Below are 27,993 nucleotides of genomic sequence, written 5' to 3'. Positions count from 1 at the left end.
AATAGGTCAGAAGAGCAGTAAATTCAATATTACTATACAGTATATCCAAAAAGAGCGCTATGATAAGTAAAAGTTCCTTTTTAGGGTTCAGTACCCAAAGGGTAAAACGGGAGCCTATTACTAAGACTCCGCTGTCAGTACGTCTATCCGTCTGTCACCAGGCTGTATCTCGTAAACCGTGATAGTTAGTTGATATTTTCACAGATGATGTATTACTGTTGCCGCAATAACAACAAATACTAAAAACTACGGTACCCTAGATGGGCGAGTCCGGCTCGCATTTGTCTGGTATTATTTAAATATAGGAGGCAAATGAGCAGAGCCCATGAACAGAGGTTGTATCATAGGATAAGTAGATATGTACAAAGAAATGGCACTATGTTAAGTAGTTTTTTTTTTTTTTAATATAGGAGGCAAACGAGCAGAGCCCACGAACAGAGCTCGTATCAGAAGATTTATAGAGATGCACAAAGGAATGGCGTTATGTTAAGTAGAAGTATTTTTTTTAATATAGGAGGCAAACGAGCAGAACCCATGAACAGAGCTCATATCATAAGATTTGTAGAGATGTACTGTTATTTTGGAGGGAAAAGGGTGCCGAGAAATGAGACACGGCCGTTTATCGTATATCTATCTTATCGGGGGTCAAGGGTTTTTGCCCCGGTCGGCCAACATCTTGGTTTTCCGGTTCAGTTTGCCCCATGGCATCTTCTTCCCCCCTATACATGTATATTTGATTTTTATGTCGTTTTATTAAGCGGTCTGATTGTTCACATTGAACCAAATACGTCGATCTCCCTAATTGTTTTTTCACCAATGCTTTAGACCAAAACGCTCTTTGTCCCTTGTACACTTTCACTATAACTACGTCATTCGGCTTAAAAATAATGTTCCTACTGCCACGGTACTGTTGCATCTGCGAACACTGATTTTTACGAACGGTTTCACACAATGCTGCATCGGATGAAACCCGTGGGAGTGGATTCATTAAGTCCAATCTACATCGTAGGTTCCTACCGAATAAAACCTCCGCTGGTGATCGGTTCGTGGATGAATGTTTAGAATTTCGGTACTGAAATAAAAATTCGTGTATTTTCATTTTTAGGTCCTTTTTTTGAACACCGCTCAGCAGAATGGCTTTCAAAGCTTTTTTAAAGATCTTCACATAACTTTCTGCCTGACCGTTGCTTGCCGGGTTGTATGGAGGAATCGTGACATGAGAAATACCATTCGTATTACAAAACGCTGCGAATTCTGTTGACGTGAACGATGTGCCGTTATCTGTGCAAATTGTGTTTATTAACCCGAACCTAGACATCAATTCACCTAAGCAATTTATGACAACTCTCGAACCGAAACCGTTGCTAACGTCAAAAACCTCAACCCATTTTGAATAAGCATCGACAGCTATCAAAAACATGTTATTATTAATCGGACCTGCAAAGTCAAGATGTACTCTATAAAAAAAATCAGGTGGGTACTCCCAGGGCGTAAGGGGGGCGCGGCGGGGCGTAGGGAGTAGCTGCATGCATACTGCGCACGCGGCGGCTGCGTGTTCTATGCACGCGCTCTGCCCGGGCCACCAGAACCGATCACGCGCTGCTGCCTTCATTTTAGCGACACCTAAATGACCTCTATGCAAATCCATTATAACTTGGCTTCTTAGAGTTTTTGGAACTATTAATTTAGCGCCCCTCATTAAACAACCGTTTTCCACGGAGAGCTCGATCCTACAGTCAAAATACGGTTTAATCGCTTTATCTGTTATTTTATTGGGCCATCCGTTTAAAACATAACCCACTACACGTGATAAAACAGTGTCTGTTTCTGTAGCGCGGCGTACATCACAAACGGAAGCGGGCGGGGAACCGGCTTCTGCTACGAAATGAATATACGAGGCGCGATCCGTATCGGCCCCCGCCGCCGCGGCCGCCTCGCCGCTCCGCTCAGATTGCAATGATGACGTCACTGCCATGGAGCGACTAAGAAAATCTGCCGTGTTGTGTGCACTACTAACGTACTCGATAGTGTAATTATACGCGGTTAAAAATAGGGCATACCGTTGAAGTCTATTTGCGGTTACTTCCGGTACCCCTTTTGCGGGATTAAAAATTGATAAAAGGGGCTTATGATCCGTTCGTAAAATAAATGGTGTTGCTCTGCCATACAAGTATTGATGGTATTTCGTAATACCGAAAACGATTGCAGTTGCCTCTTTTTCAATTTGACTATAACGTTTTTCCGCGGCATTTAAACTCCTAGACATGAAGGATATGGGTTGCTCAACTCCATCATCCCCCAATTGCGATAAAATCGACCCAAGGCCAAAGGGTGACGCATCCACTGTCAAAATGATTCGTGCATCAGGGTTAAAATGCGCGAGCGTGTTATCCGCTGCCAGTGCATTTTTTATAGAAACAAACGCGTCCTCCTGCTCCTGAAGCCACTGCCATTTAACATTTTTTTTTAACAGTTCATGTAACGGATGTAAGATAGTAGATGCGTTTTTTATGAATCCCCTATAGTAGTTCACCAACCCTAAAAACGATTTCAATTCAGTAACATTACTTGGTTGTTTCGCATTTAAGATTGCTTTAACTTTTTCAGGTGACTTATGTAAACCGTGCCTGTCGATTATATAACCTAGGTAAGATACGGAATCTTGAAAAAAACTACATTTTTCCTTTTTTAGGACTAATCCCGCGTTCTCAAGTCGCTTAAATACTTCCCGTAGTCTAGCAATGTGCTCATCCTTAGTTTTTCCCGTAATCAAAATGTCGTCAAGAAATTGGAGTACACCATCTATTCCCGATAGAATTTTCTCTAAGGTGCGCTGAAAAATAGAGGGAGCACTGGCTAGTCCAAAAATTAATCGCTTATACATATATAACCCTTTGTGTGTATTGATGCAGGTCAGAGGTTGTGAGTCGGGGTGCAATTTTATCTGATTATAAGCTCCCGATAAATCTAACTTCGTGAATTGCAGACCGCCGTGAAGTTTAGAAAATAACTCGTCAATACGTGGCAAGGGATACTTTTCTATAATCAGCTGTTTGTTTAGAGTAGCAGAGTAATCCGCACACAACCGAATGCTACCGTCCTGTTTCAATACGGGAACAATGGGGCTCGCGAAATCCGAAGAGGTAGCGGGTTCAATTATACCCAACTGTAATAAGCGGTTCAATTCTTGCTCGAGTTTGGGTCGAATTGCAAACGGCACCGATCTAGCCTTTGTAAAAACCGGAATCGCATCCGGTTTTAAATGTAATTTTACTTCCACGTCTTTACAGCAACCTAATTTTTCCGAAAATAAATGCGAATATTTTGACAAAATTTCATCACATTCATCCCAGTTACACGCCTTTACCCTCGAAGTTACCTCTAAGTGGAACTTTGTAATGAAGTCCCTCCCTAGCAACGGAGGTCCCCCATCTGTTACAACATGGACTTCTATAAATTCGGTTTGATTATTGTAAACAAAAGGCAGTGTTATGACTCCAGCCAACCCGATAATACCGTTGTTATAACTACGGAGTATTTTATAACTTTTACGTAAAGGATGATTCGAAAAATGTTTAAAATACACGGATTCATTAACTGCTGTTATTGCAGAACCAGTGTCTAATTCAAATGTTAACTGAACATTATCCACCGTTAACGACACCAACATTGGTTCTCCTCGATTAGTACGAATATTATATATTAATTGCTCACCATCATCGGCTTCATCCGTGCAACATTGTAGGAAATGGTGATTAGATGGCACATTCTTCGCGGTACAAACGCGCATTAAATGCCCCTTGACACCACATAATTTGCACGACGCATTTCTAAATCTACACTTCTTTCCCTCGTGGTTAAAGTATCCGCACACTGAACACTGTACAGAACCCTTTTGATCCCGCGAGGTGCTCGCCTGCGGAACCCCGTTCTGCCTAGTCGCGGTCGTGGTGGCGTGCTGCGGCGGGCCGGCCGCCCGCGCCGACACCTTGTGCACATCCGCTGCGTCGCGCACCATCGTCTGCTGCGCACCTTCTCTTGCGCAGCGGATGCTCTCCGCTAACTGCAGTGCCTTCGCTAGTGTGAGCTCCTCCAGAGGTTCTCTGAATAACCGGTCCCGCTCTGGGCCTCCAGCCATGCCCAGCACGAACCGATCTCGCAGCGACTCCTCTAAACTTGCCGCCACGAAGTTGCAATGCAATGATAAACCACGAACTCGCGCCGCCCAATCCGCTAACGACTCGCTCGAAGATTGCACGGCCGCGTAAAATTTAAAACGTTCCGCGAACCCGCACTTTCCAGTTTTAAAATGGCCGTCGAGAAGGCCCGTTAACTTTGCTAACTCGAGCGATCCCACCTCGGCAGGGAGCGCGAGATTTTTTACGAGTCGGTACGTCGGCTCTGCTAAACTACTTAATAAAATAGCCCGACGTTTTGCGCCCGATTTGTCCGTGTCCTCGCTTATGTCATTTGCTATAAACCATTGTTCAAGGCGGCCCTTATATAATAACCACTCCTGTTCTTCGTGATTGAACACACTCAAAAATCCAACTGACATTTTAGCCATGATTAACACCGAATAAAACCAACACACGCGTAAAATCCGTTAAATCGTCGCCACTGTTATTTTGGAGGGAAAAGGGTGCCGAGAAATGAGACACGGCCGTTTATCGTATATCTATATTCCGACTGACAGTACTGTTGCCGGCTGCAACCGGCTGACGTGAAAATCTCATCTACCCGATATCTTAAACCTAACATGTACAAAGGAATGGCGTTATGTTAAGTAGAAGTATTTTTTTAAATACAGGAGGCAAACGAGCAAAGCCCATGAACAGAGGTCGTATCTTAAGAAGAAGTATTTTTTTAAATATAGGAGGCAAATGAGCAGAGCCCATGAACAGAGGTTGTATCATAGGATAAGTAGATATGTACAAAGAAATGGCACTATGTTAAGTAAAATTTATTTTTTTTAATATAGGAGGCAAACGAGCAGAGCCCACGAACAGAGCTCGTATCAGAAGATTTATAGAGATGTACAAAAGAATGGCGTTATGTTAAGTAGAAGTATTTTTTTTAATATAGGAGGCAAACGAGCAGAACACATGAACAGAGCTCATATCATAAGATTTGTAGAGATGTACAAAGGAATGGCGTTATGTTAAGTAGAAGTATTTTTTTAAATACAGGCGGCAAACGAGCAGAGCCCATGAACAGAGGTTGTATCATAAGATTTGTAGATATGTACATAGAAATGGCGCTATGTTAAGTAGAAGTATTTTTTAAATATAGGAGGCAAATGAGCAGAGCCCATGAACAGAGGTTGTATCATAGGATAAGTAGATATGTACAAAGAAATGGCACTATGTTAAGTAGAATTTTTTTTTTTTTAAATAGGAGGCAAACGAGCAGAGCCCACGAACAGAGCTCGTATCAGAAGATTTATAGAGATGCACAAAGGAATGGCGTTATGTTAAGTAGAAGTATTTTTTTTAATATAGGAGGCAAACGAGCAGAACCCATGAACAGAGCTCATATCATAAGATTTGTAGAGATGTACAAAGGAATGGCGTTATGTTAAGTAGAAGTATTTTTTTAATATAGGAGGCAAACGAGCAGAACCCATGAACAGAGCTCATATCATAAGATTTGTAGAGATGTACAAAGGAATGGCGTTATGTTAAGTAGAAGTATTTTTTTAAATACAGGAGGCAAACGAGCAGAGCCCATGAACAGAAGTCGTATCATAAGATTTGTAGATATGTACATAGAAATGGCGCTATGTTAAGTAGAAGTATTTTTTTAAATATAGGAGGCAAATGAGCAGAGCCCATGAACAGAGGTTGTATCATAGGATAAGTAGATATGTACAAAGAAATGGCACTATGTTAAGTAGAATTTATTTTTTTTAATATAGGAGGCAAACGAGCAGAGCCCACGAACAGAGCTCGTATCAGAAGATTTATAGAGATGTACAAAAGAATGGCGTTATGTTAAGTAGAAGTATTTTTTTTAATATAGGAGGCAAACGAGCAGAGCCCATGAACAGAGGTTGTATCATAGGATAAGTAGATATGTACAAAGAAATGGCACTATGTTAAGTAGAATTTATTTTTTTTAATATAGGAGGCAAACGAGCAGAGCCCACGAACAGAGCTCGTATCAGAAGATTTATAGAGATGTACAAAAGAATGGCGTTATGTTAAGTAGAAGTATTTTTTTTAATATAGGAGGCAAACGAGCAGAACACATGAACAGAGCTCATATCATAAGATTTGTAGAGATGTACAAAGGAATGGCGTTATGTTAAGTAGAAGTATTTTTTTAAATACAGGCGGCAAACGAGCAGAGCCCATGAACAGAGGTTGTATCATAAGATTTGTAGATATGTACATAGAAATGGCGCTATGTTAAGTAGAAGTATTTTTTAAATATAGGAGGCAAATGAGCAGAGCCCATGAACAGAGGTTGTATCATAGGATAAGTAGATATGTACAAAGAAATGGCACTATGTTAAGTAGAATTTTTTTTTTTTTTAAATAGGAGGCAAACGAGCAGAGCCCACGAACAGAGCTCGTATCAGAAGATTTATAGAGATGCACAAAGGAATGGCGTTATGTTAAGTAGAAGTATTTTTTTTAATATAGGAGGCAAACGAGCAGAACCCATGAACAGAGCTCATATCATAAGATTTGTAGAGATGTACAAAGGAATGGCGTTATGTTAAGTAGAAGTATTTTTTTAATATAGGAGGCAAACGAGCAGAACCCATGAACAGAGCTCATATCATAAGATTTGTAGAGATGTACAAAGGAATGGCGTTATGTTAAGTAGAAGTATTTTTTTAAATACAGGAGGCAAACGAGCAGAGCCCATGAACAGAAGTCGTATCATAAGATTTGTAGATATGTACATAGAAATGGCGCTATGTTAAGTAGAAGTATTTTTTTAAATATAGGAGGCAAATGAGCAGAGCCCATGAACAGAGGTTGTATCATAGGATAAGTAGATATGTACAAAGAAATGGCACTATGTTAAGTAGAATTTATTTTTTTTAATATAGGAGGCAAACGAGCAGAGCCCACGAACAGAGCTCGTATCAGAAGATTTATAGAGATGTACAAAAGAATGGCGTTATGTTAAGTAGAAGTATTTTTTTTAATATAGGAGGCAAACGAGCAGAACCCATGAACAGAGCTCATATCATAAGATTTGTAGAGATGTACAAAGGAATGGCGTTATGTTAAGTAGAAGTATTTTTTTAAATACAGGAGGCAAACGAGCAGAGCCCATGAACAGAGGTTGTATCATAAGATTTGTAGATATGTACATAGAAATGGCGCTATGTTAAGTAGAAGTATTTTTTAAATATAGGAGGCAAATGAGCAGAGCCCATGAACAGAGGTTGTATCATAGGATAAGTAGATATGTACAAAGAAATGGCACTATGTGAAGTAGATTTTTTTTTTTAATATAGGAGGCAAACGAGCAGAGCTCACGAACAGAGCTCGTATCAGAAGATTTATAGAGATGTACAAAGGAATGGCGTTATGTTAAGTAGAAGTATTTTTTTTAATATAGGAGGCAAACGATCAGAACCCATGAACAGAGCTCATATCATAAGATTTGTAGATATGTACAAAGGAATGGCGTTATGTTAAGTAGAAGTATTTTTTTAAATACAGGAGGCAAACGAGCAGAGCCCATGAACAGAGGTCGTATCTTAAGATTTGTAGATATGTACATAGAAATGGCGCTATGTTAAGTAGAAGTATTTTTTTAAATATAGGAGACATAAGATCAGAGCCCATGAACTGAGCTCGTATCAGAAGATTTATAGAGATGTACAAAGGAATGGCGTTATGTTAAGTCGAAGTATTTTTTTTAAATATAGGAGGCAAACGAGCAGAACCCATGAACAGAGCTCATATCATAAGATTTGTAGAGATGTACAAAGGAATGTATGACCTATTATTCACCTCGTAAATTATTTGCAGGTGACTAAATAAACACCCTGTATATATTTGTTGTTGTATCAACAAATCAAGCATTTACATTAAAAAAGTGAGTGACATTTAATTAAGTGGAACTGCTGATGAAGACCAGACGGAACACCTCAACTACGCGTATTTCACGTTTGGCGATATCTTCTTCGTTGAGATTGTTCTGCAAGTTATTATTTAAGCTTCATTTTAGTCAAGATCTATTTCTGATAATGGATCCCAGGAATAATGGATGAAACTCTTCCAATATTTTACATATAGTATCTTTTTATATTTGCATTTAAACAGTGCTATTTGGTGAAACGTGTTCATGAAGATTAGAATATAATTTCTCCTTGACAAGTATTTTACGAGTTAGGGCTTAGGTATATTATATGAGCTTACCTATGGGCTATTGTTTTTCATTCAATAGTTTACATATGTGAAAGAGAAAGTATAACAATATGCTTGTTAGACTAAAATAGCTTTAGTTTTGTTAATTTCAAAAACTTAGTAGGTGATAATTATAACATAGGTATAGAATCTTCAAAAATAAAACAGTAGATACAAAGCCGGTGTTATTGGCCCGTCTTTATATATAGAAAATCGATGGCATGATTCCTAGGAAGAGATCTTCGTATGTGTTATAGTTTCAAACTTTCCCATACTGAACGATCTAAATAGGCCACCATGTATACCCTACGGAACATTTTATTTCGTTGGAAGAATTTAGGGTGTAGGGGAGAAACTACCCAATTATGAGCTACTTACTGAAAACTATCATTAATAGACAATTGTAAGGATATTTAACATTGCCAAAATAAGGTTAAAGGTGCCCTCTAGTAGTACTTAGTCGATATTGTGATACAATTAATGGTATTATAAACATTTTTCTTTTTTCATATACTATGGACATTCCTCGATGGCACCAAGCTGCAACCGGAAAGCGATGATCACACGGCAAATAAAATCGTGAAGACTGTAGCAGCCACGTCTAAGGAGGATGAATGTATCCACATTCAATATTTTTTATTTATTTTTTGTTTGATATGTAAAAATGCACGTCAATAAGGTGGCAAACTATTATTAACAGAGGCCGGAATTATTGTGGCATTCTTGAACTGTCATAGAGAGTTCTCATTTATCGACTTCGGGTACACATATATCGATACAACGTAGAACACAAAATATTAAAAAGTTATAAAGTTAATGGATATTTGACTGTAAAAGAAGTAACTGCTTCTTTGCATTTCTTTTTACTTATTAAAAAATAGCTCTATAGTTAGGGAGTACAAGTCCAGTAAGGGTTGCTAGATAGCATCTCTCCAGCAACTCTTACTGAGTTTCAACATAATTACTTATATTTTCAAGAAATGAGAGGGGTAAAAAATTATAACTAACCATATTATTCTCAAAATGTTGGATTGTTTTAAGCATGACATCAGTGGAATACATTTTGAGCGCTGGGATTCGGTGGTTAACAGTCATAGTCGGTCTTTCGCATGTATTGCCGTTATTCTTTAAAAACGAATGGGAAAGTTACTTACATTTTATTCACAAGAAATGCAAAGTAATTTAATCTTTAATTTATCACCTAGGAATGTAAAATTAACGACGACGACGACTTGTGATGATTTTGAAGTATATTTTTTGGCGTTGGTGTGGTAATTATACATTAATTCATAACGAGTTCAATTATTCACAACCAGTGGCAGTAAATTAAAACACGATCGAAAGGAGTGTTTTAAATCGAAACGAGTTGCCAATTATCTATTCGCACATATACAACGTTTTACAGTACATATGGCACTTTAAATTTTCGACATAGGCGCGTAAAGTGCTAATTAAAGTAGTACCATATGTACTATAAAAAATGTTGTGTTTCAGTCGTTAGAAAAAATTGTTTAACCCTTTACCAGGCCAAGGGATATATTCCACCCACATCTTATATCGGTTACCGTAGTCAGGTTTTAACTCCAAACCACCTACAAAATATTTTGTCAATCCCTGAAAATATTATTTTATGATCTTCATTCAGAACACGCTTCTAAATTGCGTAATATATCTTCGGCAGCCGTTTAAATTCACTTGAACGCTAATTTCAGTAAACTACGGAGAAATTCGAACACTTTCCATAATTTCTAGGAAACAGAAGTACATAGGTCGAACAATTTTTTGATATTTTGTAGATTTTGAGTGTTGAAAGCTAATGTAATCGTAAACATTGCTAAATATTCATGCATTATTGTGTATGACCAGAATTAGGATGTGGGTTGACATTATCCCATGGCCTTATTAGAGTTTAACTGTGTGGGAGCTATTTTTCCCATGGCCCGGTAAATTGTCTTGTCATGTCATAAAAACTCACGTAAGTAAGTAGTGATTGATATAATGTTTCGTAGGAGATTTAGAGTTAAACCTTGACTATTATAACCGATATAAGATGTGGGTGGAATATATCCCTTGGCCTGATCAAGAATATAATAAGACAAAATCTAGTATGACAGTTCATTACTTAGACAGGCGATGGGATAACCGTAACCCACATTTTTATTTCTGGTTTAAAGGAAGATCTCCGACTTTCATAAATACATTTTTTACAAGGCGTTCAATACGGTTGCAACAACATATAAAGTACGTATTAAGACACGCTGGTTCTTCGGGGCCTGGTAAAGGGTTAACCCTCGTGTCTTCAAACCCCCGAAACGCTCAAGATTTCCACTTCTCTAAAATACATAACTGTTTTAGCCAAAAATATTAACTGTTGAACTATATTGAAGGCCCGGTTCACATTGAGTGGCTGCACCACTGTGCACATACCAAGTTTATTCTAATTGTAACTTTTTTGACCACATTATTTTCAATATTTCTCGATTTTTAGCGAGGTAAATTTTTTTTGATGTCATGTACCAAATAATACAAAAAAGGTACTAAAACTGGGAGTAAGCGTCAGGATGTCAGGACCATGATAGCTATTTGCATGACACTTACGATACTACAATACAGTAAGGGCTATAACCGCGAACCACTTCATTAGTTCATCTATTCGCCTCTCTATCACTGCGCGATCTTTCTTTGTGCGAAAGAGAGGCACATAGGCTTCCCCTTCCCCCTGACGAAATTATGCGTTCCACGTCTTAATCATTAATTTAAGAACAATAAAACATACGAAGAGTATTATTGTATTATTTCAGTAGTTACAGTAATAATAGGCATAAAATAGGGAATATTACGCAAAATTCTGCGTAGAGGGCGTTACTAACGCACACGGGGCCTACCGCGAAATGGAAAATCTAAATTGTGGTTTCTACCTCCATCATTCTTGCATATTCGATAGACAGAGAGGCAGATAGGTAACGAAATTTCGTTTCGCGTTAGACCATCTGTAACCAAAACGCCTTGATGCATCAATGCCATAGTGAAAACTTGTCAAAAAACTGTTTAAGGCATAGTATGCATAAGTTACTCTCAGGTTTATAATACATGCTAGTGCTGCTCTCTACAGCCTGAAAAAATGTATGGCCTATCTATTTCAGGAGAATGCATCGTACGCGAGCAGTTAGCAATAATATCGCCAACGACAGATTGCAAATGAAATATAGGCACCTTTATGAGTAATTCAATAACTGCACTGAAATATGATGTTCGTACTCTCTGCAGGCAGATATACAGAAGATCAGTTGGACTCTAAATTAAGTAAAAGAAGTAGTTTCCCGTAATCTACAAATTTATTAACGAGATATTTCATTATATATAACTTCGTACGAAATGAAAAGTAATACGTGGGAATATGAGAAAAAATTAGTATATTTATATTAATTTATAACCTACATGCTCATTAATGAATAATTTTTACAAGCAGTAACATTACTAGATATCTCATTTAATATAATCCGACTAAATTACATTTCCGCAACACCTCCGTATTTCACAAAATAAATCAAGACATTATGCAACTTATATAATTTTGACGTATATATCCGAGTCGCCCGTGTTGCGACCGTTGCGACTTTCATGTAGTAACACCTAACATGGAAAAGTAAATAATAAAGACTGAATCTTCACGGATACCGCGTTGTTCGGGAAATATATATAGGTCAAATAAATACTTAACTAAGTCGCTTGTAATAAACCTTGCGTAGATAGATAGATAGATAGATGTATAAATAGAATACTCTTTATTGGAACACCTCAGTAAAAAGATACAAAAGAAAATAAAAAACAAACAATTGATTAAATGTAGAGGCAGACAACAGGCGGCTACGTAACGACTTATATATACTTATAGTACGTTATTCTTTTGTTATATAATTTATTTCATTGTCAATAATATGATAATCCGACAATATTTACGAAACGGCAGTATTTAGTTCTTAAAGCTCTGCTTCTTCTGAACATTTTTTTATTCCACTTCATTTACTATTAAAATTGGTAACAAATTCTTAGGCAACTTGTCTGGCGCTATCAACTATCTCAAGTAAAATGTGGAGCCAGCGTGACTAAAATAAATATAAGTACTATTTTTTTATTGCTTTCCACAAAACCGGCAATATGTAGAATTGTGTAGCTTTATTTACAGAAATTTGGTTTCATATAGAGATTGGCAGTCATTGTTAATTAACTTCTCTCTGCGCCGAGTAAAATATAACCCGACCAAGTAATGTATTGGCTATACCATCCATATTTAACAAACAAATTTATGACGTTTTGTAACCTTCTTATTTTGGCAAATATATACCGACACATCCAAGCATGCACATTGCGAAGGTGGTATTCTGGTTTTTCATCTTGGTCCAATGTGTATTTGCGTCTGACATTTTGCTTAATGAGAGAGTGAGACGCAATGCACATTGGACAAAGATCTTAGACTAGTGGAATATCACCCGAAAGGAAGAATTGAGTCACCGGGTGGCCCGGAGGCTCCGGGAAGTCCGATTTTCGCTCATAGCATGACCGGCTAGTCTCCGGTCCGAGCCCGCACCGGGCCACTACAGAGCTCCGGTGATGACGTAATGCTTTCCATAGAAAACGAAGCGCCGGAAGCTCCGGCCCGGCCCTGCCCCTGTGTAGCGTGAGTCAACCTTTATTCATAAACGTGTACTAAAGTTACGTTGCCGCTAATCATCGTTTGTCCCTTTCCGACGTATTGGTATGATGGAAAGGGACAAACGATGATTAGCGGCATCGTAACTTTAGTACACGTTTATGAATAAGGGTGTAAATGGATGAAATGAGTTGGATAGACTGATTGGAGGGAAGAATTCCTAGATATACCTATATGTATATATTGTTAGGTCAGTCCGGCAACGGTAATATTTATTTGCGTATTTATTTTCGCGGCGGAAGAGTAGGAACATTAATGGCAAGTAAATATTGCAAAACACATATAACGGGATAGCACTAATTGACAAGCACGTTATTTCCAGAAAAAAAATCAGTAACGCAGTTTTACAATGTGTAGGTTGGTGTATTTTTTTATTACAAGTTTTTTACGAGCTTTTATTTAACTTCTCCGGTAAGTACCTATGTATATATATATATATTTATTTATTTATTTATTTATTGATAAAAATCTTTACATGACATTACAGTTGAACCAATGCGTGACGAAACTTAGACTAACAGCAATAATAATTATAAGTATTAACAATTATAAAACAATAATGGCACATTGACAAATTAAATTGGAACAGTTGAGCACCTAGCATCCATCGCCTCACAGAATCTCAAGCATTCACTATACACTGCCGCCCATCGCCAAGCAAATATACATATATATAAATTTACATTTCTTAAAGTTACAATCTTTACTATTTAAGATTTTATGAACTAGGTAGTGCGAGGGACTTATTCCCTACTTTTAAATTCTAATAATATCTAATAATATGTGTACTTATTTCACTATTTATTACTATGTATATATATATATATATATTTGGTCTTGTTAGGCTTAGTACTAAACCTAGAGATTTTTCTAGCACGGACAAGCCAACGCAAGAGACTTATTCCGTCCGATATTTGGTTTATCGATATATTGTATTATCAATATCTTATAACTGTCATAATATATAATGTCTTAAACAAATATGGCATGTTTGGAAATAAATGAACAAAAATTACGAAACTATCAATTTATTAATAATTTACCTACATACTTTATATTTAAAAGAAAATCCATGACACACAAATATACTGAGATTGCCTTCCAAATGGCCATCGCACAATAAAACCACCATACAGGTTTTTTACATGATTCTCGAAGTAATCTATTCATTTTTTACATATTTTCGGACGTCAAACTGCTTTGAGTCTTTGAAAAAATCCACATTTATTGATTAAAAGATTTTTCAACTTCCACTGATGTAATGGGAGTATACCGGATGCCATACGAATAAATAAATAAATAAGCGGGAATATGGAAAATGATTTAGGTTGAAGGGTTACTTATCGATAATAGGATTGTCGATGTTTTTATTTTGTCAAGCACTAACAACATGACGTTCGTGCTAGGAAAATCTCTAGGTATACTTTAGTACTTATTAACTTGTGATACTCTATTAGAAAAGCTGCCATTTCCATGTTACCTCAGAGACATTAATAATAGCTTAGTAGAATGTTAACCAAGGCACTTATTTCAGTAACTCATTTTGAACGCTTGCATATGCCCGACTATATATTTACAATCTTCATAATTGAAGCGCTTTACTATTGAAGCGTGGACAAGACACATATCTTAAATCATCGACACAAGTAGGTATAGCTTTGGTGAAACCAAATCTAGTTACGAATTGGGCAAAGGCAACTTGTGAACCAAAACATTTCTGGTCCAATAATTTTCATGCCACAATTAACCCGGGCAATAAATTTGCATTTACATCGCCTGCGTAAATTGATTTCTATATTTAAACGGTAACTGGCAGATATCTGCATATTAATCTTTTGTAAGCCTGCTCCCCATCTTCGATCGATATAAATATCAATCTAGCCAAGACGGCTTCGCGAAAGCGAGTGGGAACGCGCTTGATTCTAATCTAAACAAGCAATATGCCAATGATAATTTTCGTAAATTGCAAAGCTCCCGTGAAATGTTCATACTAACACCTTTTGTACTCACTTTCATGCAATAAAAACATGTGAATTATGAATTAATATTTTTGTGTTTGTTCCAAAATATTCATTTTTATTAATGTAATAGTCGTTTAAAATAGTTTTACATAGTTTTCAATCGTGGCTGAATGCCTTCAATGCCTAATCTGTTAAAAATGAAAATATGGCGGACGAATGTTTGATATGTCACCGTATTTACGAATTTTACTCAAAATTTAGATTACGGAAGGTGGAGATAAAGGAACGAAATCTCCGTGTACCAAAAAGTGTCATCAAAAAACTTTAAATAGGTGGCGCTGCAATACCTAGAGTACTTTAACAAAAAAATCAAATCATAGTGTGTAAACATATTTTCTATATTGCTAACATTCAAAGAGGATAATGGGGACTACGCTTGTATGGAAAAGCGTTGCACGCGTTCGTCCACTTTTCTCGCCTGGACCCATGAAAGACGCCAGCCTCAGTACCCTAACGTGATACGACCACTGGACCTGCACGGCAGAACATTTATTTCACTGTAACGTTCACCTTTTCTTCTCCATAAAATTTTATGACCATCTTTATCTGACTTAAATGATTATTCATCGTTAAAAACACATTACACAAACACACAAACTATTACACGACTACATTGTTGCACCAATGAATTCCAGATATTCCTTTGGAAATAACACTCTGTTCTCCTTTACCCCTAGTGTAAATTTGATCGACATCATAACGTGACGTACGCGTTTGCGTTTAGTCTCATTTTGTATTGGATTTAGAAAGAGCGCGCCAAGCGGGACGTTTTGGAAACTCAAAATCCTATACAAAATGAGACTTAACGCAAACGCGTTCGTCACGTTATGATGTCGATCAAATTTACACTAGGGGTTCTTGTGAGTTTTGTCAATGCGAATTTTTGGCAGTTCGTCGGCAACTTAGCCCGGCAACACGTAAATGGTTTCGCACAGTTTGCATACTTATACTATACACACATCACGTTCGGTCGCTGTGATACGTGTGCTGAGAAATTTCGTCAACATTTTTACAAATATATGTAGGTTTAAGTATAAGTAAAATACTTATAAAAAATAAAAGCATATCGAAGTATAAAAGTATATAGGTATTGTATGCTTACCGATATCATAGTCGAGCAATCTCGCTTATAGATAATTTTGCTCGTAATGGATAATTAATTCTGTCCTTTTGAGCATAGACAAAGGTTGATTACCCATGATTCACCAAAAATCACTAATAGCAGCGTTTTACCTTACAATAAAACGCTTATTAAGCGAAATACCTTATTTGAAGCCTATTTAATATTTGAGAGTGCGATGCTGTTTGACAGATGACGTAGCGGTTCACTATAGGCTGACACCTACCCCCTTTGTACTTGTATTTCAAGTTTTAACCCCCTCCACCAGGCGCCCGTGGCCCGCGGCCGCGGAGCTCTTCATTGGGTCTCAAAATATAAATAAAACGAAGTTGCAATATACCACATTCGAAAAAGGATTGCATTTGATATTATTTATTATTTCGTTTTCAATATGAAGAGACATACCAGTTGACTTGTATGTAATAGACTATAGATGTTGCTTATTGCAACCTGCATGGTAGGAGAAAACGCAGTGAGTTAAAAATACCCTCGGGCATTATATAAGTGATTTGGTTTATTGCAACTGAGTGTTGTAGCCACAGGCGAATTTAAAAATATAGGCTTCAAATAAGGTATTTCGCTTAATAAGCGTTTTATTGTAAGGTAAAACGCTGCTATTAAGCTTCTGTACCGTTATTTGAAGCCTATTTAATATTTGAGACGTGTCTGTGATCGCCTGGTGGTCAGAAAACGCCAATGTGATTAATTTATACTGATATGTGAAAATGGTGGAGACAACAAGTACAAGTGTACTTAACAATCCGGGTACATGGATGAATGTGAAAAGGCTTAAAGTGTGCAGTGACATATTTTACTTTACAATGTTATTTATAGATAGGACCTATAAATATAGAAAACAGTATGTTTATTAAAATAAATTATGAAAACATAATTATACTTTTTATTTTATCCATCCAACAATAACATTGCGATCATTATATGTGTTTCAATACTTTCAATTGATTTCAAGGTCCACATTCTAACAAACTGACTCATATTTGACCTTATATTACCTTGCCAAAAAGAAAATAAACTTGATTATTGACACTTTAAAGTGTCTTTTACCCAGATATGGTTACCAAATATTGGTATTTACTTATGAGGCAGGATACAATTTAACTTATAGGCTCACAAAAACGATTTTTATATACATTTTTCAGAGCTTCGCTTGTTTGTTTTCCAAAAATCCTACAGTCTTAAGGGCAAAGTAAATCATATGAAAAGTGCACTTATCACAACATGCAATATTGTCTATTATATTGTAGAAGTAATCAAGCTCTCAGACAATTAATTCATGGATTAACCTAAGCTGTCCTTATTTTCCCGCTTTTGAACATTCTTGAATAACAAATAGACAGTAAGTGATATAGTAGGTTAATTTGGTAGTGCTATTAACAGCTTTATGTTACTCATCCCAAAGAGTTCAACCCGTTACCACTCTCACCGTTGTAGTTGTGTACAGTGCATAGCCATTCAGAATGTAAATAAGCTCGTAGAATATCCAATTTTCAATCATAATACACAACAAGTCCCCAATCCGCATTGGGCTAGCGTGGGGACTATAGCCCGAGCCCTCTCGCACATGAGAGGAGGCCTGTGCCCAGCAGTGGGACGTATATAGGCTGAATTATATTATATTATATAATACACAACAAATCCTATTTGCTGTAACCATTTTAATTTTTCTTTGATATTCGCTACGATATTGGTAGTCTTACCCCAGAGAGTATTCTAAAATATTTTTGGGCCTAAGCCCATACTTTAACCAGCCTATAATGTGGTTTTATTTTATTACATGTACAATAATTAGGGCCAGTATGGTAAGAACATGACCTTTATCAATTCAATGCCTGCAATACAGCAAAAATAATACTAGGATTTTTCCTCTTGGAGGTATCATTATTACGAGTATCATGTTGAAATTATGTACCATCATGCAAGATGTATAGGTATATTTAAGGCTTTCACCTGAATATACTTACTTGGCCTTTAGTTTCATGCATATTAAAAACATAAAGTGACTGATTAAAATCTTAAACAAGATCTGTATTATTGGCACTAAAAGCTCGTCAATTTCAGTTAGTGAGCTACAATTTAATCTTGAAAACTCTGCCAGGAGAGTGCCCTCCCGCTTGGTTCTTTGTATCGTCTGGTATTTCACATATTACAATGTCTGCGTTCCTGATAAGCCAAGGTTAGGCCTGTGCGTAGATGATAGATTTACGTTCGCTAAAGTGTTTTAATAAATTACAATTCGCATAATTTAACACATATAAGTAATAGCCATTCTAACTGGTAGTCCCAGCTTTGTCCACAAATATACTCGTACCTTATTTCAGGATTACCTACTTGTACTACCTGGTGCAAGCTCAAGGAAGCGCGAGATGTATGGACATAACTATTTATCTTACCAAGGATATGTTATTGACTGACGGGTTAGATAGTAAGGTCAAAGACCTTCGTTAAAATAATCAGTATTTAATCATTTGGCATTAAGTAGCCTTCCCATTTTTATGTTTTTGAAGAAAAACTAATGTTACATTACTTTAAACGAGATTTGAGAACTATATATACTTAAGTAGGTAATTCAACCTGTGGCATGCCCATGCCCAATGGCGCAGACTTGTCTAGCATTTACATTGTATCAACGGTGATATAAAGCAATTCTAATGTTATCTCAGTGAACTCACTGATTCTCACATATATATTTTGTAACATACAGTATACAATACAGAAACTTTGTCTTGTACATTATTGTTGCCAAAAACTGAATACTTATGGGAATAATTTCATAGGACACCAATTAATGAACATTGGTATAGAAATAACCTTCGAGGTTGCCTGCCTTTTTTACTACGTCGATGGCAAACAAGCATACGGCCCGCCTGATGGTAAGCAGTCTCCGTAGCCTATGTACGCCTGCTTAATTCCACCCGGGAAATTTGTAATGTTTTATATTGAATATCATAACCACGCAGTCTTTTAAAGTAGATTCGAACCAATAGGTAAATGTATGTATCTCAACTCAACCCTTAAGGGTTTGTATCCGTTATCCAAAAAAGCACTTTTGGCTATTAACAAGAAGTCGTCCCGACATCTAGGACATATATTTTAACGAGATTAATAACCGAAATGGCTTTCTTTCATTTGGACTGCGATGATGAGTTGCATTGAGCTATGATTATATACCAGTTGTGGGTCATAGACATTTTATTAAGTCCTTCACGTCTTTCCTGTAGACAACGCAACGTTAACGGAGTTCAAGCCACGCTATGCTGCTGCAATCTTGTTATGCTGCTACGGGCGGGATACATTTTTCCCAACCTTTGTTGTGTTTGACCCAAATGGGGTTAAATGATGAATGGCCAAGAACCTTGAACCAGTCCAGGGTAATATATTTATATCTTTAAACCATTAGAACTATGTAGCGGCGGGGCGGCCGGTTGATTAAGGCAATTCAAAACAAATTTAAAATTTTTAATTCAACGATCAGTATCATGAACTCTAGATTATCAAGATTATTAGCATGACTGAATGGGCCACGTATGAAGTATGAACCACTTATGGTGATTTTTAATATTACTCACCGGAAAGCCAGTTAACACATTCAGTGCCAGCGTGAGCTACGCGTTACGAGCGAAGTTGATAACGCGAGAAAACAGTATGTCTCGCAAAGCGCCTACTAAAAAGGAATACGCCTAGCGGGTCGCTGGCAGTGAGTGTGTCAAGGCTTATTTTATCTTTTTAGGGTTTTATGGTCTTCCTGGGCCAGTCTCATGTTTAGTGGGGTGTGTTTTCGCAGCCAAACGATAGTAAAAATTATTTCTCGAATGCCTTGCGTAGGATTTTTATGTGCAAATAAATGATTATGAATTATTATTGTGAATTAGGCGGAGATTTACATGGGAGTTGAAATCTTGGCTTATAGAAATAGATACATGTTAAGTAGGTACTTGTATCATAATTGCTTTGTAGTACCAATATTTGATTAATGATACCTTGAACCAATTGATACCCGCTTGCGCAGCAGGCAAATGGATGTTGCACGCCTTGCGCAGGCATGTTGTATGATCTTAATATACTTTTATCTAATAACAGTATCAAAACCATGTCTGACTTTTAGCCCCAGTATCTAATCATTTTCACACGCCTTGCGCAGGCGGGAAAGGTCTTGGCGTTTGGAACCATGTTCATTGTATTAAGTATACTGGTCTTACAGTAGCCATTTTGCTTCATCTGCTAGCGTAGCAGGATAATGAAAATCGCACACCTTGCGCAGGCGGCAGGTCTTCAGCTGGCTAAATAGTAATATTCACTCGCCTTACGCAGGCGGGAAATATTAGGTACGTTATGTATGTATGCTTAACAGCACATATTTATATTTTAATAAACCTTCTGCTAAGTAGCAGGATAGTTATTGTAGTAGGCCATGGCGGATATCCATAATAGGTACCGGTAGTATAGGTACAATAAGTTACGCAATGGTAGTAAATTTCTCCACACCTTGCGCAGGTGGGAAAGGTTACAGTATGCTAATTTAACATAATGCAATATTGTTCAACTCTGCTTACGCAGCAGGATATGTGTTATGCCTTGTGCAGGCAGCGGCGGTCTGTAACCACCCGACCTCCCAGTCTCAATTACGTTCTTAAGTCATGAAAAGATACTTCGAACCTCATTTTCTCACAAGGGTTATAGTTATAGCAAAGGGGTAAATAGTGCCCCTCCTGTATGCAGTTATACATGTCAAAACTAAAATTTTATACGTATATAAATATAATAAAACTCCTTAAACGAAATTCAAAATAACACAACTGAATGGGGATATGTCAGTTTTACATCCAAGAGTTTCACTTTTAAATCCCTTGCTTTAACTAGAAGGCACTTTTAGCAGTTGCACTATTTATTATTACGTACAAATACCTTAATTGAAAATAAAATTCACAAAGATATTGACGGTACTGTGCATCCAAAATTGGTATTATTAAGAAAAAACTTTCCAAAGGATATAAACAAAAAGATCGAAAAGGAGGTTTTCAATGTAGGTTTGTTAGTTACCTTTCGTCCCTCAGAGCGTAAATAGAAGCCCCGCGACAGCGGGGCTTCGTCGACTTTAAGGCGGATAGGACCCTAATTTGGTAGCCAGCATGATACTAGAGTAACTTTACTGTTTAATGGTACCCATGGCAATACCAAACACGGTATTTCTTTAATGGCCTCTTATTCTAGCTTAATTTAGGCGTTTTAGCCCCAGCTCTCAAGCATTCTAAAATTGGGGGTACTTCCAAATCCAGCCTTTATTGTGATATTTCGATTTAAATGCAAACTAAAATAATTTGTATCACAGCAGCACAGTACCAGAAAATCCGGAAATGCACGGAAAATATCAGGTCATATATATCTTACGATCATTATTATTGTAATTACCCTAAGGTTACTTAATGCAAAATCACAAGTTGATTAGCATAAACTACGACGTCACAGAGCGCGTCTTTTTAGTTATTCCTAAGTTAGGCAGTTCTATACTGTAATAGGAACCGCTATAACCTCCCTTTTCGGAGGACAATAAAACTGTGGCCTATAAACTGCCATTCACATTTACACTTTTTCAAGGACCTGCTCCGTGCTTAAAATGATTCGATCCGCTGTAAACAAAATAAAATAAGAATCGCTTACTTACGCGACAGCTTCGCTGCGCTCGCGATGTGAATCGATGAGGTGTCAGCTTTGCTAAACACATTGACGAACACAAGCTGTCCATCAAATCATTGAAGTAATATTAACAATCGAACGGTAAAACCGTTAACAATACTTTTAATTAGTACTTACAAAAAATTCTAAGAATCTAAGGATTTCTAAGAATTTTTTGCAGTGAACCGAACGTTCCGACAAACAGAACGCCAATGAAGAGCTCCGCGGCCGCGGGCCACGGGCGCCTGGTGGAGGGGGTTAAAACTTGAAATACAAGTACAAAGGGGGTAGGTGTCAGCCTATAGTGAACCGCTACGTCATCTGTCAAACAGCATCGCACTCTCAAATATTAAATAGGCTTCAAATAACGGTACAGAAGCTTAATATAATTCCCCTAGGTATCCGAAAGCCACAAAACGTCGGCAGACGAAATAACGAATGGCGACTAGCAATATTAATTAAAACAACAACCCGTTTGTCATTATTTCTATAAAGGGTAGGGTAGAAATGATGTAAAATACGAATATGACGAACAAAGCAGGGAATCAATATTTCCATATTTTAACTTTTTGTATATTAGAACATTAAGAAAACTTTGTTGCATTATTTGAATTTAAAATACGCATTAAAAAAAAACTGTAGCAAGTATTTAATTGTAATTATTATTACTTTAAAGTTAACCAACCCACACTTAATCTATTTCCTTTTCGACCTTACCACTAATAAAATAAAGTATTCATTCATTAAAAACATAAAACACAATATGTTGCAATTCTTTAAAAACATACACACATAAATGTCACACGATACAAAAGTATTGGACATTTCACTCACAGTTTAGGCGAATTTGAACTTTATTTCAATGTTACACAGGTTTTGCTAGGTGAAAAAAAAATCAGATTATCTGTATCGGCTGTAATATAGACTAAGTAATTATCGTCTTAAGGTAGAAAGATAGAATCCTAACCATTGCACTGTAACGCACACTAATATAAAACTTCTTCTAATTGTGGGTTCTGCAAATGAGTTTGTATGCGTGCCTGCAAAACTATTGTATAACTTTATTTTCTGTGTTTGTGCTTATGAATGAAACTTTCTATTTCTTTAACGCCGCGCGCCGCGGACTGGACGCATGCCGCGCGCGGCGAGCGGGTGGCGGGCGGGGCGCCGCTGTCGTCCAAAACAGATTAATTCAATTCTATACTTTTTGAACGTGCCGCGCGAACGACCGCTCGCGCCGCCCGGCTTCGAGCGCCACGAGCAGTGGTTCGTTCGCGTGCGTCCAGTCGTCCAGTCGTCAGATCATGTATATTTGTCCCCAGATCGGCTGGAAGTACACGAACGCGTGGCTGGCGGGGAACTTCTGCTGCAAACTGTTCTTGGTTCTGCGAGCCTTCGGCCTCTACCTGTCCTCTAACGTGCTCGTCTGTATATCGGTTGATAGGTAAGTTATATTGTATTGTGGACGATCACTTCTCAGTAAAAACTTAGTCCTCATTTTCCTTACTGAATATTGATTTTATGGAAAATATTTGTAAACAATTTATTGTATTTGATTATTTATTCTAAAAGTCAAGAGCGAATAAAAAATCTATACAATTTTTTAAAAGCTCCTAACTATTAATAGTAATTAAAACATTAAAAAAATCGTTTACGCTCCCTAGCGAACGAAACGCAACTGTCACTGTCGCAATAATATAGAATAAGAGTAATAGAGAGAGATGACTACGCTGCGCTACGGAGTATTAACGATTCGCACGTTGGCTAAGTACCCATAGAGGAAAATGGGTCTACATTTTTATGGAGAAGTGGCCGGTTCCTTTTTGTCCTAAGTCCTTTCTCTGCCTTAGAGAATTTTCACATCGTCCGATCCGATATCGGATATCGGATGATTTTTGAAGTAATACAACTACTACAGAGTGATCTAGGGACTCTAGGGCATCAAGTCCTTTTATTTTTTGTTTCAGATTTCTTCTGAACGACTAAAAATATTAAATTAAAAATAGTACATTACGATACAAGTGCGAAATTTAGGAAATTCGAAACGAGTGGCGATAAATTAAAACACGACCGAAGGGACTGTTTTAAATCTACACGAGTTGCGAATAACGTATTCGCACATGTATCGTACAACGTTTTACAGTACATATCGACGCTTAAGAATCAATTCTGTCTAACTAACATTTTTTAAGTTTTTTACCTTTTAATGCAGTTATGTTCGTTATCTTTTTCTGCATCTAACTGCATTAAAAGGTAAAAAACGTAATTTTTTTTATTTAGACAGTATTGATTCTTAAGCGTCGATATGGCCCTTTAAATGTTCGACACAATAACGTAATATGCTAATTTTCGCACGAGTGCGTTAAAGTAGCACCATATATACTGTAAAAGATTTTTTTAAATTTAGCCTTAGCTAATGAAGTGCATATAGTTTTTTTTTTCCAGGGATTATGTATTCCGTCGTAGTAGATGAAGCGGCGGCCGCGATCTCATTAAATACACGCCCGCGACCGACAGATTACTTTCCACTTAATTCTAGGTACTTGTACCTAGAATATGAGCCAACTTTCCTGTTACAACTTCGGCTGTTCACTTCATTATGGGTGTTGTAGTTTAAGTGGCTTCGATCTGAATCCCTTAGTTTTCTAACGGTTTTTGTAGCTTATCATATTAACAGCAACGGATTAATTCAATATATCAATAAACAGTATATCATATATTTACCTAGTTCAAAGTTCATTGTCTTCGAGATATTTGGCATCAAAGTCAAACAATTTTAGACCAAAAAACTGTTTTTTTCCCAATTTTTAGACAGTTTTTTTCCCAATTTTGGCCACCGTAGCCTATGGAGACTAACAAGCAACGGTAAGCGGTTTTCGTAGTCTATGGATGTTGCTATATTAAGGGTGTCACATGTGCGTTTATGACTTATGAAGAAATTGTTTCTACTATAAAACCTAAAAATAAATAATTAATTTGAGCTATCGTTTTGTTTCCTCCTCTTGACCGCGGCGAGCTGTGATTGGCCAATTTCATTATAATTGACTAAACCGTTTCGAAATGAATATTATAGTTGAGTTGGGAGCCCATACATGAAAAGTAGCCAATTACAGTTTGGTATACGAAATCCTAATCCAACCATTACAGTCGATGAGTAGAAAAATGTCTTTTTTGTGATTGATAATTACAAAAAAGGTACAACTATAATGTTGAGTTTTTGAAAGTATTAAGAATAATGAACGGCCATTCTTAACGAAATAAAAAGGCGTCGGCCCTCGATTTTAAGAATAAGATAATCCAAGAAGCGAAAAAAATTTCGAAACCCCACGTAATCCTGTACAGACCATTTTTTCGCAGACATCTTTTTGCAGAAGGTTATTTTCCGATGGAGCTTGTTACCGTGCCGTTTTGGCCTCTATTTAATGTTGTTATTCACAAAACTAACTGGGAAAATGACGAAGCCTGTTGCAGATAGCTTTCAGCCTGATTCGAAGAATCGTTATCGTATCTCATTCTTCGAATCGGGCCGTATATCATCGCATTTTTTCAGAAATCATCCCATTTATTCCTGATAAACTATAACATACAAAAGTATAACACAACAAGGAAATTTAAATATAATAGGATACTAGAAAGTAAGTTTGGCAGACGTTAGCGAAAATGTTAGACTGATAAGACAGTCGTGGTAGGCAGGGAACGTGCACGTTGGGGGTCTGCCATCTAGTGACCTAAATCGAAAACTTACACTTGACAACAAACGTTGAAGTGTCAATCATGCCAAAGCAGGTACTGTCCTGTACAGTGCACGCACGCTCCATTGCGCGTTGTAGGTTCTGCCATCTTATGGCCTAAATCGGAAACTTGAACTTGACATTTACACTGCGCTAATAATCAAGGGGCCCCTGTGCTGCCCCCAACAGTTCATGTACGTTCCCTATAGGACCAAGTTGCATTAGCTATGGCCTCAAAGTCGAGACGACACATTTTGTGACTGCAAATTGTTACGATTTATGTCGGGTCGGGATGTTTTATCAAATTTACGCCTCCATTGCGTCGAAACAAACACTTTAGATAAGGGCCGCCAGAGGTCCCACTGTCCCGATGTCGCACTTTGCCGCATGCCATAAAGACCGCCTTAACCGGTTATTCATATAAAAATACAAGCAAATCTCGTCCTTATGGCAAGCAACAAAGTGGGACGTTTTGCCTTCCGCGGTCACGTGCTTTTGTATCGCAGTAAAGTCTGTCTTAATTAAAACAACAAAATATTACTTTACTAATCCGCGAAAAGAACATTCTTCGCGGATTAGCAAAGTAATATTTTTTGTTTTCATTAGTAAGTATTTTCGCAAAGTAACGACAGATTGTATTAAGTCCATTGATGTAAGTAAAAGGGGTAGATATGTGACGTTAATAGTTGACAAAACTAAAATCTGGTCCAGCACCCACTCATTTGCAAATACTACACACCATTATAATGTACATGTGCACAACGAGCAACAGGGATAACCAAATATAGTTAACAGTGCTGCGCAAGCGAGACCCCTATATTTTGCGTATTCCTCGAGGTGCAACAGAGAAAAACTAATAACATTATACAAATGTGTAGGCGAGACGTACATACTTCTTACATTGTCGTCTTAAAGTGATATTAAGTCATTTCGATTTTTAAAAAATACAATGATTTGATATTACCTAATCTTAGACCGTCTCTCACTTCAAGCAAATATCTGAGCGAGCGAGTTACACTGAGATTAATATCAAATGATTGACTATCATATTTTTAAAGCATGAAATTGACCCTCGTTTTTTACTTCTGAAACCCTGGTCGACTATTCACTATGTTCAACTAACGTGTCGCCTCGAGGAAACCAGTATAACGATATGATCTCAGTTGATAGGGATCTCGAGGTTTCACTTCTGATGGTTTTTCGGAAAAGACAAGTACGCTTGACAAGAGATAATGTAAACACTGGTAATTCGTAGTTACTCCTGGTATTTATATATTCCAATCGTTCACCGAGCGCACGACTCAAGATAACCAATATAAAAGTGTGAACCTTGTTTATTCATAGTTACGATACGTATACGGATTCACTTATATTGGACAAGTTGTAAGTCATGGGAATAAGCGCCTTCAACGGCGGTCTTTATTAGGTAGCGTCAGGAAACAAATATATATAAAATATATACGAAATTAAAATAAATAGTCACTTTATTTATTTTATGGAAAACAATTTTTTTTCGCTAACACAAATAAAATATGTAAAACTGTATGTATTTTATATGTAAAACCGATAGTTTATCTATACAATTAAAAAAAATATGCGGAGAGGGCGGTATAAAAAGGAAAATTATAATGTATGGAGAAAAAAAAATTGTATCAAAAACGAAACCGAGCATCATTTTTAATTTTCACAATTCAATCGCTAGGCATTTCCACAGCTGCAGCTCGTTTTAAAATAGAAATAAGTGAAAGTTTTTTCTCTAAACATTATAGTTTTCATTTTTTTAACGTTAATACTGATTTTGAAGTTATATTTTTTTTTATCATTCCCTATCGAAGGCGAAATTAGCGATGTCCCACTTTTCTCGATTTGAGACGGCAGCGTGCCCTTACATTAGAATGTTCAATTTAAAGTATTCGTTCTGATTTTCATCGTTTTCATTTTCATCACCTTAGTTGCTCTACAAAGAGGACAAATTAAAACAAATACTCAAACGGTAAATACGTAGTTAGGGAGTTTCGTTCTGTTTATAATCAGCAGTTCCACTACACTGATTGCCAGTTTTTGGATGAAAATGCTTAATTTGTAAACAAAAACCACAAAAATCACTATATGTGTACCTATAAGACTTTAAGTGTTCCCTCAATTCTTCATGGATTCCATCATTAGAACTTTGAACCCGGGACGGGACCATCGGCTTTATAGGCAGGGTCACTGCCCACTAGGCCAGACCAGTCATCATACATTTTACTTGACAAATAGAGATGATTATTATTTATTTCTTTTGTTTATGATAAAAGGTTAAATTTGATTGATCTAATATCTGTTCTAAATATTTTTACACAGT

General features: G+C 37.1%; 1 protein-coding gene across 1 annotated transcript; it reads right to left on the bottom strand.

The window, feature by feature from the left end:
• Window positions 1-646: 646 nt before the first annotated feature.
• Window positions 647-4,755, bottom strand: LOC133527026 (uncharacterized). Its single transcript, XM_061863914.1, has 2 exons — window positions 3,715-4,755; window positions 647-925 (listed from the first exon to the last, which is right to left on the bottom strand). The coding sequence occupies exons 1-2, from the start codon at window positions 4,565-4,567 to the stop codon at window positions 894-896; spliced, it is 885 nt and encodes a 294-aa protein (XP_061719898.1). The 5' UTR covers window positions 4,568-4,755; the 3' UTR covers window positions 647-893.
• Window positions 4,756-27,993: the final 23,238 nt, after the last annotated feature.

The sequence above is a fragment of the Cydia pomonella genome, chromosome 17 (genome assembly GCF_033807575.1).
Source record: "Cydia pomonella isolate Wapato2018A chromosome 17, ilCydPomo1, whole genome shotgun sequence".
Classification (NCBI taxonomy): Eukaryota; Metazoa; Arthropoda; class Insecta; order Lepidoptera; family Tortricidae; genus Cydia; species Cydia pomonella.
This window is presented reverse-complemented; position numbering and strand designations above follow the sequence as displayed.

What these genes read in the sequence shown, in the direction of transcription:
- LOC133527026 (XM_061863914.1), bottom strand. Translation starts at nt 4,567, where the DNA reads ATGGCTAAAATGTCAGTTGGATTTTTGAGTGTGTTCAATCACGAAGAA. An exon ending in CACGGATGAAGCCGATGATG is followed by an intron (nt 926 to 3,714) that starts GTGAGCAATTAA and finishes CGTAAAAATCAG; the next exon opens with TGTTCGCAGATGCAACAGTA.